General features: G+C 40.8%; 1 protein-coding gene across 1 annotated transcript in view; it reads right to left on the reverse strand.

The window, feature by feature from the left end:
• Nucleotides 1-12904: 12904 nt before the first annotated feature.
• The window catches only part of rngtt (RNA guanylyltransferase and 5'-phosphatase), a 106885-nt gene continuing 102899 nt past the window's right edge, over nt 12905-16890 (reverse strand). The window contains exons 15-16 of the mRNA XM_080514505.1: nt 15456-15579; nt 12905-13440 (exon numbers count right to left, since the gene is read on the reverse strand). Coding sequence (XP_080370631.1) covers nt 13274-13440; nt 15456-15579 — 291 coding nt within the window. The 3' untranslated portion in view covers nt 12905-13273. The remainder of the gene's footprint in view (nt 13441-15455; nt 15580-16890) is intronic.

Here is a 16890-nt window from a genome sequence, read left to right on the forward strand (position 1 = left end):
CAGCAGGATTTGAAATATAAGATAGGACAAATAAATACTTCAGGGTATGTGTGAAAAGAAGTTGCTTTGAAATAACATTTTAAAATGAAAAAATAGAAAACAAGGGGGTTAAAAAAAAAGTCCATATGATTCAGAGACAGTGTCAAAATTGAATTTCAAGCATCTTTGAAATATCAAGAAAACCCTGACAAAGGATCAGCTTTGAGGAAAAAGAAATCATCAGACCGAAGTGCAGAATCAATAGAATAATAACCAAACACCTCTTTCTGTCCATTTACAATAGCCACTTTATCTAAGTGGAGCTGGAACCGAGCCCAGCGGGCTGTGGGAGAGAGGCGGCATCACAGAACAAACAGAGAGACACAACCATTCAAACATCATCTACTATGCATATCTCATGTATGATGATGCAATTTAAAGCACTGAGGGCAAAGGTTGAAAATGTGACAAAACAAAGAAGGTAAAGACAACAGTCAATACAAGATGACAATAATAAACGAACAAGCATTAAAAGATAAATAAAACAATGATTTTTACCATAAGGTCAAATGAAACTGAATTATGAGTGTTGAATAATACAAAACAGAGAAGTTTTAAGTTACGTCCATTTTTTTTTTTACTTCAATACAATAAGATTCAAATGCAAATATGAGATACACAACATAAAGAATGAATATTAAAGCTGTTAAAATAATAAAACAAGCTGGTAGAATTAATGAAGTGAAATACTAAATACATTTTCCAAATGCATTTAATAAACATACCCATTCTCTCTGAATAAAAAGCTAATCGTGAATCGTTCATTTAAATGTTTCCGGCAGACTCTGGAGACGCTGCGAGTCGCCTCAGAAAGTTTAGCGTTACTGGGAAACGAGAAGAAAGTTGAGGCTGATTCGGTTCCTGCTGTTTGCAAAGGGTGCACTTTAGTATTTGGCAGGTTCACTTCACGACCTGCCTTCACTTACAGTCAGCAGGGATGAACTCCAGCCACCTGACATTGGGAACAAGCAGTGTGGGGCACAAAGCCCACCACCGCAAAGACGCACAGGAGGAGCGTCTCTGTGAAAGAAGTATCGTCACCACTTGTCAGAGCTGCTCCCCTTTTGTACGCGTCTGAAAGTGTGATTTTGAAGAACCTTCCCCTCTGAACTCCGACTGAGAAAGTGAGAGCATGAGAGCGTCTCCTCAAGGGAAAAGAAAGAAACCATTTTGGTGTCTTAGATGGAGGAAGCCGTTGGAGCGCCGCGCTAAAGTATGCCCTACTCGCTGCGACTAACGACGCCGACAGCAGAGACTGAATCGTCTTGTGTTCCTGGAACAAAGAGTGATGCTCCGCGAAGAATGTCACTTGAACTTGAAAGTAGTCTCATCTTTTTTTTTTTTTGTAACTTTCTGAAAAAAAAAAAATTTTTTTTTTTCAAAAGATCTCTCCAGCATGTGTTTAGTCCTGCGTGTGGAGAGTCCAAAGCAGGTGGAGGCTGAGCTATCGCGACTGCGGTTAACACAGAAGCATTGATCGTCCTCATCAGTCTCCTCTGGGCTCCATTAATCAGCCTCCATGTTTTAATAGCACTGCAAGAAAGACAGATATCCCTTTGTTGCTCAGGTGCGCACAGTGGTGCATTGAAATATTGTTCTCTGCACTGAACTCCAACGCGGAGGAGCCGCTACTTTAGAGCAGCCGGGGAGCATTTCGGGCTTCAGGGGGCCATTGTGGAGGGCAGTAAAGTGACGAGCATGAGGATGAGGAGCAAATGGGATCGGAACCAAGCTTGTTCTTCTAACCTCGACTCCACCTGCGTCTCTCACTGATGTGACCATGACGTGCGTGAGATTAAACATCTCTCATCAAGCCTGCGTCTGGATTTTGAACATAAAGTAAAGTTTGCAAAATGATGCCCATGTGTATAATTTCCCACAGTAAACCAGCTTTCCAGCTAATTTACTGCTGGTCTCACCCCGTTTGAATTTGCTCTTTCACATTTGCTCTGTTCACATTCAAATCCCATCATCCCCACTGTGAAACATGGCGGTGGCAGCATCATGCTGATTGGATGCTTTACTTCAGGAGGGACAAATACAGGGCAATCTTGGAGGAAAACCTGTTCGGAGTCTGCTCAAGACCTGAGACTGTGGTGGAGGTTTACCTTCCAGCAGGACGACGACCCGAAACATCCAGCCAGAGCTACAATGGAAAGGTTTTGATTTAAAGCGCATTCATGTAATCCACGTCGCAAACGGAGCCGAGGCAGAGTGACGGATAAATAAGTTCCTTCTTTGTGGTTGGTTTCAGAGCTGAAGAATGCACATTAAGTTAGGCATTGCACTCCTGGCGGCTGATGGAAACCCCCACAGAAAGGTCTCTGCTTGGTTCTGCGTTCATCTCTGCAGGCTGATTACAAAAGGAGAAACTCATTACAGTGGCGGCCTCTCTGACTCTGGACACCATCTCTCCTCTGTTACTCCCTCCTCCGCCTCATTGACAATGATTTCCCTATCTGCCTATTTGTTTGTTTCCTTACACAGAATACTGAGAATGATTAAAGACACAAGACTTCCACCTCAAACTAGTAGACTAAGACGTGCTGCAGTGAGTAGAATATCAAGCGAGCACAACCCATCCACTGGCCACCCCTGGATAATTTAGTGACATCAATTAATCAATACGTTCTTGGGTTGTGGGAGGAAGATTATGCACCGAAAGAAAACTCTGTTTGTTCCTTTCTGCATGTCCCGTGTTTTTAAACGTCTGCACGAGTGTCCTCTCCTGCCATAGCACAACAAATCCACTTTCTGGAAGTCACCTTGACCCAACATTTTCTGATTGTACTCAACTCTTTTCCCCTTCCATTGTGTCTCGATGCTCGGCAGTCATAGAAACATGACGCAGCAACAGCTGCAAATGCAAATCCTGTTCTGCACAAACAGGTGTTGGAGCATTTTGAAAGCAGTTCATGCAAGATCATCCAAGCCTGAATTAAAGCAGAGTCTTCCGATACCGAGTGGCGAAAGCAAACCACAACAGCGATGTGCAACCCTTCAATACACACAGAAACCCTAATTACTTTGAGAAGTGTGAACTAATGTATTTTCTCACAAAAGCTGAACTTTAATTGGCGCATGAGCTGAAAGCAGACCAGAGGCTGAACTGCAACACACTCAGAAAGCCCCGCAAACTGCTAAACAAAAAAAGGGCACCGTGAAGCACAGCAGAAATCAAGCCCCCGTTGGGCTTTCATCATCACCTTTAAAAGCTCTGAAGCCAACCTGCGGTCACTAATAATGACTGGATGATCTAGAAAATGCCAGTCGATGGACGAAAAGAAAATGACACCCACCGGCTGAATGCATCCACACATCCCAACCTCAGAGCTGACATTCTCACATGCACCAAAGTTAATGGACTAAAGAAAAAAAAAAAGAATTTCATTCTTTAATTTTCTAACATAAAATGAGAAAAATAAAATCCATACTTGATGCAAGTGTAGAAAACTCACTTGATAAGGGATTTCAATTTGATTACAGAAAATGTTGGTGTGCTGACGGAGCAGTGTTGCAAGGGCCGGAGACATTTTGGGAAGAAAATAATGTGTAAATTCAATTAAAAAAAAAAAAAAAAAAAAAAAGGGCTGACCTTTTCAGAGTAAATGCAGGCAATGTTGACTACTTATTTTCTGTGCCGCTCTGCATCCTGTCACTGGGGTTTTAATAGAGTTGCTGCAGAGTAAATGATGCAGGCTGAGAAAAGTGTAAAGGAAAAATCCACACATTTCACACTATGTTCACTTGTCAGTTTGGCAGGTGAACAGAGTGTGAAAATATCCTTTATCGTCACTGTAGCATTAACACAGATGGCTCTACATTTATATTTTCAACTATCTAACAGGAGCCCAAGTTGTTTTCTTGATGCGTTGAGGATCACCGATTCGGGGAAGGACACTGCCACAGGCTGAGTTTATTCGAAGCAGTGAGGAAAGGGGAAGTGGAGCAAGCAGCCAGCAAAGCCATGTCGTCAAGACAAAAATCCCAACCCCGAGAAAAGCCTGGAGCCAAAGAAAAGAGGACAAATCGTAGGGACACAACCAACGCTAAAACACAGACGGACCGGGAACCGGGTGGAGAACTACAATCAGACGCAGGGAGGGCAAGTCAAGGAGCCTGACACAGAAGACAGGGGCAGAATCTCAAAATAACATAAAATAACATAAAAACACTAAACGTGAACCATGACATGGTCACTAAACTCCTGCTTTGTGGGACAGAAGTACCTCAATAATCCTGAACTGGCTCTATTCTCCCGACAGCCATATTAAATAAGACTGTCAGTGAGTAAAATTAGCCTTGTTCTGTTTCTAATGAGCAGTGATGAATTATTGGCCTACTTTACCTCAGGTGGGTTTTTTTTTTTTAAATTCTGTCATTGTCATTAGTTCATAAATAATTTTTTTCAAGGATCTAAATGTGCTTATTTGTGGTTCTCTCTGTGAGACGGGAATCAGAATTCATATGTGGTCTGCAACTGTTTTACCTGTCACGCCAACAATTTGACACTATACGTTATTGTAGCGCTCTTCATATGATGCAATTTCAAAATTTCCTCAAAAGAGGCAAAACAATGGCATGCCAGGAAAAGAGAAGCTCCTCCTAAAGACAGTCAGTTCAATGTCATTGAAAAATCAATCATTTTGATCAGTAATTTAGTAAGTATGGCATGGATTTAAAAGGAAATTAGATATTGGACCTCTAACGCGAAGAGCAATAATATGAATTGAATATTTGTGAGCAGTTTTGAAAGATATTTAACTTAATTAGACACCTTCTCTATACAGTAAAAGAAAGACATTTACAATGATGGAAAATGGCAAACATCTACCGAGTGAAAGAAGACAAAAAAACAAACAAACCCCAGCATAAATCACAACTTCTCTACAAACACGTCACATAAGCATTAACACATCATGAGCACATAACGCATCACAACACCATTAAATATCCAAAGAAAAGATGCAATCACCAACCAGACAGCCAACATAGTTTCATCATAATTGGTTGTTCTATTTCCAGAAAGCTCTGGATGGACATGGAGGGGCTTTATTTTCCTCCTTAGACAATTTGTTCTGTTGTTTTACAGTTGATTGACACTTTTTAACCAGCTTGTGATGGTAGTTTGAGCTGATTCTCCTTTCAATTTAATTTTTTTAAATATTTTTGTCAAATATAGGGAGCTATTCTGATAATGATTCTCTGGAATATTCTCTGAAAACCCCTTTAGGATCATCCAAATCAGCCCAATAAATCTTACCAAGAATAAATGTAGTTAAATTATTGGTTGCAGTTATTACATTCTTTGACATGAATGAATTAAATATTTTTTTAAATATAATATATATATAATAATATTAATATTTTACTTTTTAATGCCTCTGCTATAATGTAAGATATTATTAAATAAATGGAAAGTGTTGTTACAATGTGAATTCAAATACCTGCACTTGATTACATTATGGGGGCATTATTACATTAATTCATGGTTGAAATGCCCATTTGGGCTGAAATGATCCAATCTGGCAAGACCTCCAATTAAATACCCACATCACCACATCCAATTATTTTTCACCACCTAAAATGGAGATTTAGCATTTTGTAGCAGTTGTGAAACTATTGTGTTTTTTTTTTTGTCCAGGTGTTGATGAATGCAGCCGGCTTCTTTGCGCCTCACCTTCATGTTGTGGCCATTAGGAATCTGATCAGTGATTCCACACTGGCAGCCTCTCCGTGCACAAGCGGCAACCTCCCGACAGCCGCTTCTGATGGATACAGACGACTGGCACAACACCTTCATCCCCACACGCTCCAGAGATGGGAGCCATTTGTTGCCACATGGCAGCGAGCGGCAGAAGAGTTTATGGGCGGGAGAATCTGCCAGTGATAGATCTGCATCGCCGAGCTCATCTCCAGCAGCTGAGAAATTTATGCAATTAAATTTCTAATTTCAGAGGGGTAATCAGGTCAGGACTGCCTGACTTCATTATCAGGGCTCGGTGCTAAAATCAGCCAGATGAGGACCTGATTCACAATCGTGACTTTGGGGTTCGCAGGAGTTCATATTGCTCTTTCCTAACGTCAGAGTCTATCAGTAATAGTTTCTGCAAAATCCTCGATCCTTGATCTCAAGCCTGAAACAAAATTGGACTATTAAAACGTCTGAATGTGATCACTTTTCAGATCCATTGTTTTCTGGCGCTCCACTACAGCATAGGTTTATCGCTTTGTTCCACTCATTTTTATTCATCTTGTACTGATCTTTATTTTTGTCACACTTGATCTGGAACAAACCTTTGTCTTCCATCGTGGTTGTAATTTGACACCAGCTTCACAGCCATCCTCTGCGTCAACATTTGAAAAATGAAGATAACTTCACTACCGACTTCCATTCATCTATAATAATGTTTATAGTGATGATAAATAAAATATATTTTAATCATCATTATCTCTATTCTGAAACAAGCAATTTGTCACTTTTCAATGCCAGCCACATGACTACATTTAGTAATTTCCAGTTTATTCCAGAATTTTAATAGAGAAATGATGACAATTGCAAAACACACGAGTGAAACTGAGATCGAGGTGTTACTGTTATGTTTGGCATCTTGTTTTGGCAAACCATCTCTTCCTCCCAATGGATTCATATTTTCAATTTTAAATTACAGGCTAAAAATTGTGATGATAAACAATGAGCAATGTACACATAAAATACATAAAACTGGCAATATAGTGATGGTGTGTAAATCAGACCTGATCTGTTTTGTAACTTGCAACGCATTGTGTCACATATAAATGTCACATAATTTATACATATGCACAGCGTACTAATGAGGAGTTGAGTTTCCCTATTGTAATAAGACACCAGCCTCCTAAACTCCAACAGATAACAGAATCATTTAAGCCCCCTTTTCATAAAATGAGGCATCTTTATCTAACATTACTCTCATCTGTTCATCCTGTCAAATAAAAACCTTTTCCATTTTCTGTCTCTTTAAGCGTGCCAACTATCAGATTCAGTGGCTGTAATTTGACACCAGCCACATTGATTTAACCACATCAGGAAATCTGAGGAATATTTGACCGCTTCATGAAAAACGAAAAATCCCAGCAGTATTCAGATTTCTTCAAAGACGGGACGTAAGCATGTTTAGAAAAGTCTCTCTAACCACAGACACACAAAGTAACACAATGACGGCGGAGATGTACAAGCTGAGCTCAGATGAGAAGACGACATACGGGTGTGCACATATTTTTTAATGAGCACCCAGCAGCGCTGCATCCACTTTTCCAGAGAATAAACACAGGAAAGGAGCTATTTTAGTTGGTTCAACAAGCTAAAAATAACTTGATGATTAATGCTGAAGAGTTGTGATGACAAACCCGCCTCGAATATTATTTCGAGGTTGTTTTTTTCGTGTGAACGTTGTATAACAATTTTGATTTGATTGCACTTTGCAACAAAGAGCAAGCATAATTGTCAAGATTAAGGTCCAAATGGGAAAAACAAAGAAGAAATGTTTAGAATAATGCAGGTGGAGCTGCGACTCTTCTGCACTGTTGCTGTGAAGATGGAGCTTCGTCTGGTCCTGCAGGAAATCACCTGTTTGCTCAGGAGGGATCTGGAAGCAAAGTGACTCGAAACGACGCTGTTGTATTTGGATTTTCATCGACAAAGCATAACTAACAACCAGAACTGCAAAATCAAATAAGCAAACTTTGTAACTTTTCAGTATATTAAGTGTATTTTTATGGGTACTTCTTAATTTATAGTATTGGGCTGGTTTTGCCTCTCAGACTTGGTGGCTATTGGAGAGTTTTGGAGATTTAATGTGAAAGAACAAAATGTTCTCAATTAGCACAACAAGCCCAGTTATTGAACTAGGTGCAATTTTTAAAATTGACTTTATTATGTTTACTTATTGAGGACATGCTCACACTCGGTGAAAGGAAAATTCTATTAAATTTTATTCATAAAGGACCAAATTCAATACTGTCATTTCAAAGTTCTTTTACATAGAAAAAAAAACAACAATTCCACATGAGCAAGCATAAGAAATGAAAAACTACTTTTTAACAGGAAGAAACCTGCAGAACCAGAATCAGTGTTCAGTTCATTATTTTTTGAAGGACGCTTTGCTAATTTAGCTTTAAAAGAAAACTCAGCTAATTTTGTCCTCTTCACCTGTGATGATATTAAATTATCAATTGTAACTATTAGATGCAATTAAACTTTATTAATCGCACAAGGGGAAAATCGATATGTATATAATCTTAAAGATTCTCTTTTTACATTATTATTGCAAAAAAAAAAACAACAAAAAAACAAACCAAGGTTGTTGCAGTACACTGTGGTAGCATTCATATGTTAGCATTGTTTGTTTTTCCAAGGTCAATACAGGTTGAATCGAGCACAAACAAAACAAACAGTGTGTCAGCAGTCGACTTTTCAGCTCCAACGTGAGGCACAGTCCTGCGCCTCTGAACGCAGCGACAGCGGTGAACCACACAAATGCATTATTCAAAATGCAGATCATATTGCAGCGATAATTCCCCCCCCCCCCCACATCGCCTCTGCTGATTTAATATTGTTGTGAGGCTCGGCGACGTGCAGTCTCCAACACCTGAGCTGAGAGCGAGCCTTATCATTGCCGCCACGCCACCTGTGCTCATGCAAGGGCACCAAGTGCGTTTACATTTTCCACATCCATACGTTCGCTCGTACCAGCCTCCTCGCCCCCTCCCCCCGCCCCCCTCTCTTGGGCACAAACGTACCCAGAGGAAACACATTATTGATGTTGCTGGATCCGCTTCTTCATTTGTTTTTCCACAAGCTTCCGCCTTTGGTATGTTTTCATGAGGAAAACAAAGCAGAAACCACTGCAAAGGAAAAAGCCTCTATGCCAAAGGGTTGCTTGGAGTAAAAAACAGTTTCTGGTTAATATTAGATGAAAAAGACAGGATAGGATAGGATGAAGTGAGGTGGATGGAATTTAAGTCTGATTGAAACGTTGGTATAAATGTGTCCGGCGCCATGATTCCTTACGCCTGCTGCATGAGAGCGACGATGTCTCAGAAAAAAGGTGGGAAAGGCTTTGATGAGAATCAGCCAGCATTCATGTGCAGCCAGAGGGGAAGAGAGCCCTGGGAGTACAACTCATCCAACTCTGCTATAAGGAGAACAGTCGCCTCAGGCACCAATAGATAGCAGAACACACTCGCACATACGCGCAAGCATGATTCGTAACACTTGTGTTTCGTACTCCACTGACTTAGATTAATTCACCGGCTCCTGATCTAAATTCTCCACGCTTCATGACTAACCACGCACACCATCACCCTCCCATCTTAAAATAAGCACAAATCTGACTCCGGAGCCTAAAAATAAGCCCACTCGCTGCCTGGCAGGCCCAGAGACACACACTTCAAACAAACTTCCACGGCACAATCATGTGAAATGTGAACTTTTAGTCAGACAGACGCAGAAACATTCACTGGCTGTTGAATCATTTCAGGAGCAGCATCCACCATGTGTTAGATCGTCCCTCATAAAAATAAACAAGCAAATAAAACATGGGAGGGATGCGATTTCTCTTTGCTTGCAGTCTGAACCGAACCGTCGTGTACATCTTCTCAGCCTCCATGGTGATAAAACACACCTAGCAACAGGTTGGGGAGCAAAAAAAAAAACTAAACAAATGTTTCCTGGCAACAAGGCGTCTGATGGGATTAAAATAAAGGTGCAATGATGAGTCTGTTTAATAACCACATAGGGAATTCTATTCCTCTCCTTTTTCTGCTCACAGGGAGGTCAGAGGTCAAACAACAGGGTATACCCAGAGAGTGCGTGTGTTTTCTTGTTCTGAATTTTAGAAAGTTTCAGTAGATCATGATGTCCGCAGTGAGATGTGGATGCCACATCTCCATAATCTTGTATGTTCTGTTAACGGACACTAATACTGTTTATATACATTTTACGTGGACTGGCTGTTGTCTTTATGTTTCACTCACCTTCTATAACCGGGGCGCTCCGAGCTTGATCACAGCTGACTATGAGCAGAGTCTGAGTATTTAAAGCTGCAGTTCAACCACGGGAACTTTCCTCAGAACCACCACAGGGATTTATTAATTCCTCAGAATCAGAATACTTTAATAAACCCCAAGGGAAATTATTTGTGGTAAAGGTGTTCCATGGAGAAAAAAAAAAAAAGATTGAAAGATCAGATACAAACAAGATTGTCTTCCTCAGATTGAGATGTTATAAAGGTTGAAATGTGCTACGTTTGGATGGGGCATGTCTCTGGCTGAATGTGTTGTTCTGATTCACGAGGACATCAAAAAGAAGGAGTAGGTCGTTGTCCGTGTCCCTTCCAGAGTCGATCCCAGTCACTCACCTCCAAGCAGCCCTGCAGAGAAATATAATGGTCCCCAGTCCATCTCCGCACTGACTTTATGGTCCCAGGCAGCCGTTTCAGCATGGGAACACAGCGCGGGGGGGTGGGGCACAAGTTGTGATCTGATCCTGTTCGAGGAGAGAGGGAGGTTGACCTGTGTGCTCCTTTCATATTAAAAACAGTGGACTCAGGACGCCATCCTCTTGAACTTTACATGTCAGGTTTTCTCAGTGTATGCACGGTTAAAGTCATTCAGGGTTTCTGTCCGTGAGTCTCTAATTTGGAAGGTTCCAGGTTCGATTCGCCATGTCCCCATGTCAAAGTATCCTTGAAAAACGCCTTGAGAACATACCCGATTGGATGACTGTCTTCACGCAACTTCATGTGTTGTAATTTATTCGAGTTATAATCAATTAAGGACAGATGCCTAATCAACAACAGTTATTGTAAAGGAACACTAAAAGTCTTGGCCATCAATTAAAAAGGTTTATTGTGATTGAACATCTCATGCCTGCTGTAAACGACACAATCATGGCTGTGAGTCTTTGTCTCGAGTTTAGTTTCAGCATACAGCAGAGAGCAAGCATGAGATACAACACTCACAAAGGGCGAGATTTAACAAGTATTCTCCACGGTTTACAGTCTACGTACCTCAATAAACACTCAACTAATGTTTAAGATATCAGTGAAGGTTGGTTTTCACTCTGTATATGTGAAATATATGGCTTTATTGGTGCATGTATCTATAAAATCCTTCAGTGTTATTTGCCTGTAATAGATTCAGAATAGCAGCCAGATGAACATATCAGTATAAACACAAACTGATATATGTCACTGAAGCTGTACAGTACTAGTCTACACCAACTAGTTTGACCAGAAATGGAACATTCTCAATAACACCACGGTAATGTTTGCTTTACTCGTAATGCACCTGTCTGGTTTTACAAAGTACAACAGAAAGAAATGTAGGTCGTTTTTTTTTTTGTCATCAACACATTTGCACAAACTGCAATGATGATTTTAAGCGCTCCAAGCACATCAGTTAAACACAAACATTTCCTCCCCGGTGGGGTTCCGATTGCAGTCGTACAAATGTACAAGTGAGAACTGCAGGAGTTTGTGAGCAATCGTTGGTCAAGTATTATTCTGAAAGTGGGGAGAAAATATGAATAAAAGTATGATAAAAAAGGATTACCAGAGTTGCATTTTTCACTACTTACATGGAGCACGTTACAGGAGCAGTGGTCGGTGTTCTTACCTCACATCTCTGGTTCAAGTGCAGTCCTGGAGCCTTTTCCTCTTCCTGTGTGTGCACAGCTTTTCTCAGGGCACTGTACTGCGACCATGAACTGGGTGAAGCAGAACAGGAGATGGATGCACGGAGGTACTTGCTGTTGTCGTGGTGAGCACTCTCACCCCACAGTGAGGATATCCACCGTTTGCATGTTTTCTCTGGTTTCCCTCCACAGAATTCCACCGATGCATGCGAGGTCAACTGTCGTCTATTGGGAGCAACTTGAGGCGAGACGGGGATCGAACCGTCAGCCCCGTGACTGGAAGGCTCTGCCACTGGAGCCAGAGCCAACTGAGCATGAAGTAGCAAGGACAGCAATGGTTCTCTAATATTGACACTTTAATATGAATTGTCAGTACTCACATTTAATGTTGTGAGGATTGTGAGAAGGATTTAAAACCCTAAGCTGAAGCCGCTCCGAGACGCCTTTGTTGATTTGTTTCCCTCGAATTTGTCACCATCTATATCCTGACTTCTGTTCTTACTTCTTTCCAGTTCGGTCTCTCATGGAATCAATAAAGTGAAGCAAAATGACACTAAAGCAATTTTTGGAGATAAATGTGAATATAAACTCCCCATTTTTCAGTTGAAAGAGGATTAAAGAATAATTCAAATTGATAACAAAAACGTGTCACCTGTGTATCTGAGTGGGTGAACGTAAATCATGTAAATTACTTTAGGCCTTTTGAATGAGTAAAAATTAGCTATATAACTCATAATATACAAGTCATTATTCAACCCAAACTGGTAACTCAGAGCAACTTGAATGGAGTACAAATTCCTTTTAAAGAAATATTTCACCCCTCTGAAGCTGGTTCACCTCTCTTTTTCTCTGATCTGTCACCCATCTGTGGTCTGACTTCACCGTTATCTGTGGTTCGTTTGTACTGACTGTATAATCACCTCCACGCCCACCCATGTGGCCTTTCAAACAAAAGTCCACACAGATGGGCTGCAGAGTCCTGATCCTGCTCGGAGGTTTGAAGATGTGAACACTTTGGGAAAATTACAAGTGGAAGTGAAGGCGAATGTGCTCTGCATGGCTCGAAATGAAGACCTCTCATTTTCGAGGTGTTTGCCCCCCACACAAAGACAGCAGACCGAGCTTCGATGATGTTTACTCCTTTCTCAAACAAAAATTAAGGAAGTAAGATGAACTATAAAGAAGGCTTGTCAAGTGTTAATTGTTGCCATAACAACATTCCCAAGGATAAATACCAATTAGCTCAGATTTAAAAAAAGATAAATAGGACCAAAGTAAAATAACCTAACCGTAATGGATTCCTTTTAATAAGAACACGGGAAATTAAAGCTACAAAGAAGTCTACAGGGGAATTTAATGACATTGAAGCAGTCACTTTTGTGGAGTCCTTCCATGTACAGGCCGATAAAGAACACGTGCTGCGGGTAGGGAAGCCTTGAAATGGTTTCTGGCGGAGGGGGTGGGGGGCGGGGGGGGGGGGGGGGGGGATGGGGGTGGATGTAGCTGGTGATGTGGATGCACGCTGTGACTAAAGAGCAGTCCAGAAGGCCTACGGGATGACTACGGGATGGCCCGGTTGGGTCTTTTTGGGGGGGGAGGGGGCATGAGTTCGGAGTCTGGGTCTGGTGGGCGTTTCCGGTTCTGTGCCTGGACTCCCTGCGCACAGCGATCCACGTACTCCAGGAGGATTTCCTTTGTGACGGGCTCCTTGATGCTTTGGCACACAGCTGGACAGAGAGAAAGACAAGACCTCCAACCGGTTACTACAGACGTGTTTTGTTTGAGCAGAAAAATTAAGAAAAGCTTGACCTTTAAGTTTAGAATCAGTGAATCTATTAATCATTTAAGAATTTCACAGTAGATTTGTTTATGCCAGACACCCTTAACGCTACAAGACTTGTAGACATCTCTTTTTTTGTTTACTGCTTATAAACAGCAAAAGCTTTTAATGTTAAAAACATCAACAAGTCTAGCATGCGACCACAAATGTGTGTTTTGAGTGAGCCAAAGGATGTGCTGTGGTTCATATAAAAGGATACATATACTGTAAATGCATCAGGTCTTAATATGTTCATAAATGGAAAACACAATTCTATAGTTACAAAATCTCGAAACACAGAGCTTCAAGGAGCTTAATTTTTCTGTATTCAGCCACTTTGCAGAACATGTCATTATCTCATAAATGCCTTGAAATATCCTGGTATAATTTTTGGAGCTAGAATCGCCCACACCTGATCATGCACGCGCTCGTGCACTCATGACTCAACGAGGGGATCTGATGCCAAAACCAGGCTTCAGAGAGAGAGCACATCTCAACAAACAACATCTTAGGGGAGCTTGCAGCTTTGAGTCACTTCACGCTGTTGGGAAGCTGAGCCTGACTTTTCCCTCTGGGACTGGGGGAGGTGTGTGTGTGTGTGTGTGTGTGTGTGTGTGTGTGTGTGTGTGTGTGTGTGTGTGTGTGTGTGTGTGTGTGTGTGTGTGTGTGTGTGTGTGTGTGTGTGTGTGTGCGTGGGGGGGTAGGGGGGGGTCTCAATTCACAGCCCCAATGGTACATTCATGACCGTGCCATGCCACCAACAACATGCTGATGAGTATTTCCGCTATCGAAACGGGACACGGCGTTATCGGTCCGGGGAGGAACGCTTTCCTATCAGTGTAGATTTGAGATAAAAGGTGCTTTTGCTATCTGGGCAGTGAGGCTCGCCTCAGGACCCAAAACTCGGTGATTCAGGACAATCTTTTCCATCGCTTCCGATCAATTCACTCCATTTCTTTAATGTTTTTTTTTTTTCTCTCCCTACTTTGGCTTTTGTTTTTATTGCTTCAATTTGGTCTGTTATGTTCCACTGTGAAGTCAGCATTTACATTAAGAACAACACAAACAACATTTATTATCCTGCTAAACTGGTTGTTTTTGCTTCCTCCTATGCTTGTGCTTTCTTCATTGTCCCTTTTTCAGGCTTTGAGAATGTGGCTGAAAATTTGCTTTTAGTGACGCTTTTATGATAACATCTTTTGCAAGTTCTTTTTTTTTTTGATTGGAAGTGGTACTTTTAAAGAAATGATTAGCTCTTTCCCTTTTTACTGAGGAAATATTTGTTTCTAAGAATGCAAATTGAACCATAATGTCATTAGCCCCGTACCTTAACTTGTGCTTTCCACAAACTAACTTTTTTGTGAAGTAAAGAATAATAACATGGTTATGAAAGTAAACTAAATGCAATTCTTGCAGTAAAAATACCAACACTGTTTGTATAATTCAATTACAATGCACTGTGAAATAAGGAAAAAATAAGGAAGATTATGTCCTATTGTTTGGAGACTAAACATTAACAGGAGGTGTGGAGTTGGGTCCTGGTAATCAGATTTAATTATAGGTTATCTTCACCACTTAAAAAAATATGTTCTCATTTTGTTGTTTATCAGTCGACATTCTATAACGAGTCCCACAACAGTGGACCTGCAAAACATTTTGCAGCGAAATGTCAGTTTAAAATGGATGAGATGAAGGAAAACACTTTGTCACAGGTACCAAATTTGAAACCAGACTATGAGGGGGGGGGGGCACAGTGCCACTCATGTGCAGGGGGGCAACACAAAACCCAAACTACCGTGGAAGGCCGAAGTAATATGGAGATAAAATGACCCATTAATGGAAGAGCGAGTTGTTATCCTCTGAAATACAGACGCAGATTGAAGCGAGAGCAGGACAATGGAATGACTGAGGGGGACGGCTCACCCATGGCTGTGTTGTAGGAGTTGGGGAAGCTCTTGTCCACTCTCTCCCTCATGAACACCCAGCTGTTGTTGGCGAAGGTGCACTCGATGATCTTGCTGTCATACTGTTTCAGCTCTTTTGTGATCTGCAGAGACAAAGTTTTAAAGCGAACGATGAAGAGAAACGCTTTCCTGATCTTTGGTTTACGAGTTTGACGTCCTTTTTCTTGTCGAGAGTCTGATATTTGTAACAGTTCTGATGCTGCCGATCCATTCATCTGATGTGGAAAACAGCATGCTAAACACTGTCTTCACTACAATCATTAGGACATAATTAGACAGATTCAGTTCAAATTACAAAAAAACAATGGAGCAATATGAGGCTGAATGTGACAACATGTGTTAGAATTCAGTGTACAACGTCATCTAATGGAAGTATTCAGCATGAAACTACAGTAAAGCTTCATCGTGTCAGGAAGGACGTTCACCTACACAAAACCTGCAACTGTCAAACATGACCACTCCTTTTTTTTTTTTTTTAAACCACACAGCTATCTATATCTAATGCAAGTTGAAGATAAACTCAGTATTCACAACATAGTCTTTGACCTAAATGTGGTACAGTTTAAACACAGTTATAGTTTATTTCCTACTCTGCTGTAGTTATACCTGACTTTCATTTATGCTACACTTCATTTATGTTGAAATTAGTTCCAGTGCGTCTGTTTATCTTGTAAATCAAATCATTTCGTTCTAATTCAGACCGACACTCCAGCCAGCCAGAGCTATTTTTTTTCATTCACATTTACACTTCACGGTCTACAGCACCGGTTGGAGTTTGTGAAGCTGTCATGTTCCTGCTCGTCCCATCCAGCCCAGTTGCTTGTGGAGTGTGAATATATGTGAATGTCATTTGTGCATCTATTATATTGTTATTGATTTTTGTTTATCATGGATTTATGTGTAAATGTGACTGTGTAAGCGACATTGTTTATTCTTGTTTTCTTATTATGCTGCCCAAAAAAAACCCCAAAAGAATTTCTCGCACGCTCAACAAATCAGGTAATAAAATATTTTCTGATTATTATTTCTCTGCGGCTGGCTTCTCATCCCCTCAGTGGGACCAACAAGTCACAATTCATTGCACGTCACATTTTAATGGCTCACTCACCAGCATATTCCTCTTGATTTTGTGCAGAAGTCAGAATGACACCAAGAGCAAAATATTAGACAGTGAATACAAGACGACCCCACGTTTTCAGACATGTTTCTATGTTTCTACAAAAGAAAGGTTGATATTCAGACAAACGCAGTACAGCAGCAACCATTCATGATATGTGAAGTCTTTTTTGTTTATATGTTTGCCAGATAAATGAAGATTCAGGTAAACATACATGTAAAAACGAAGGATTTCTCCCGAGATTTTTTGAAAGACATAATATATAATGGATTATATA

The sequence above is a fragment of the Blennius ocellaris genome (assembly GCF_963422515.1).
Source record: "Blennius ocellaris genome assembly, chromosome: 18".
Taxonomy (NCBI): Eukaryota; Metazoa; Chordata; class Actinopteri; order Blenniiformes; family Blenniidae; genus Blennius; species Blennius ocellaris.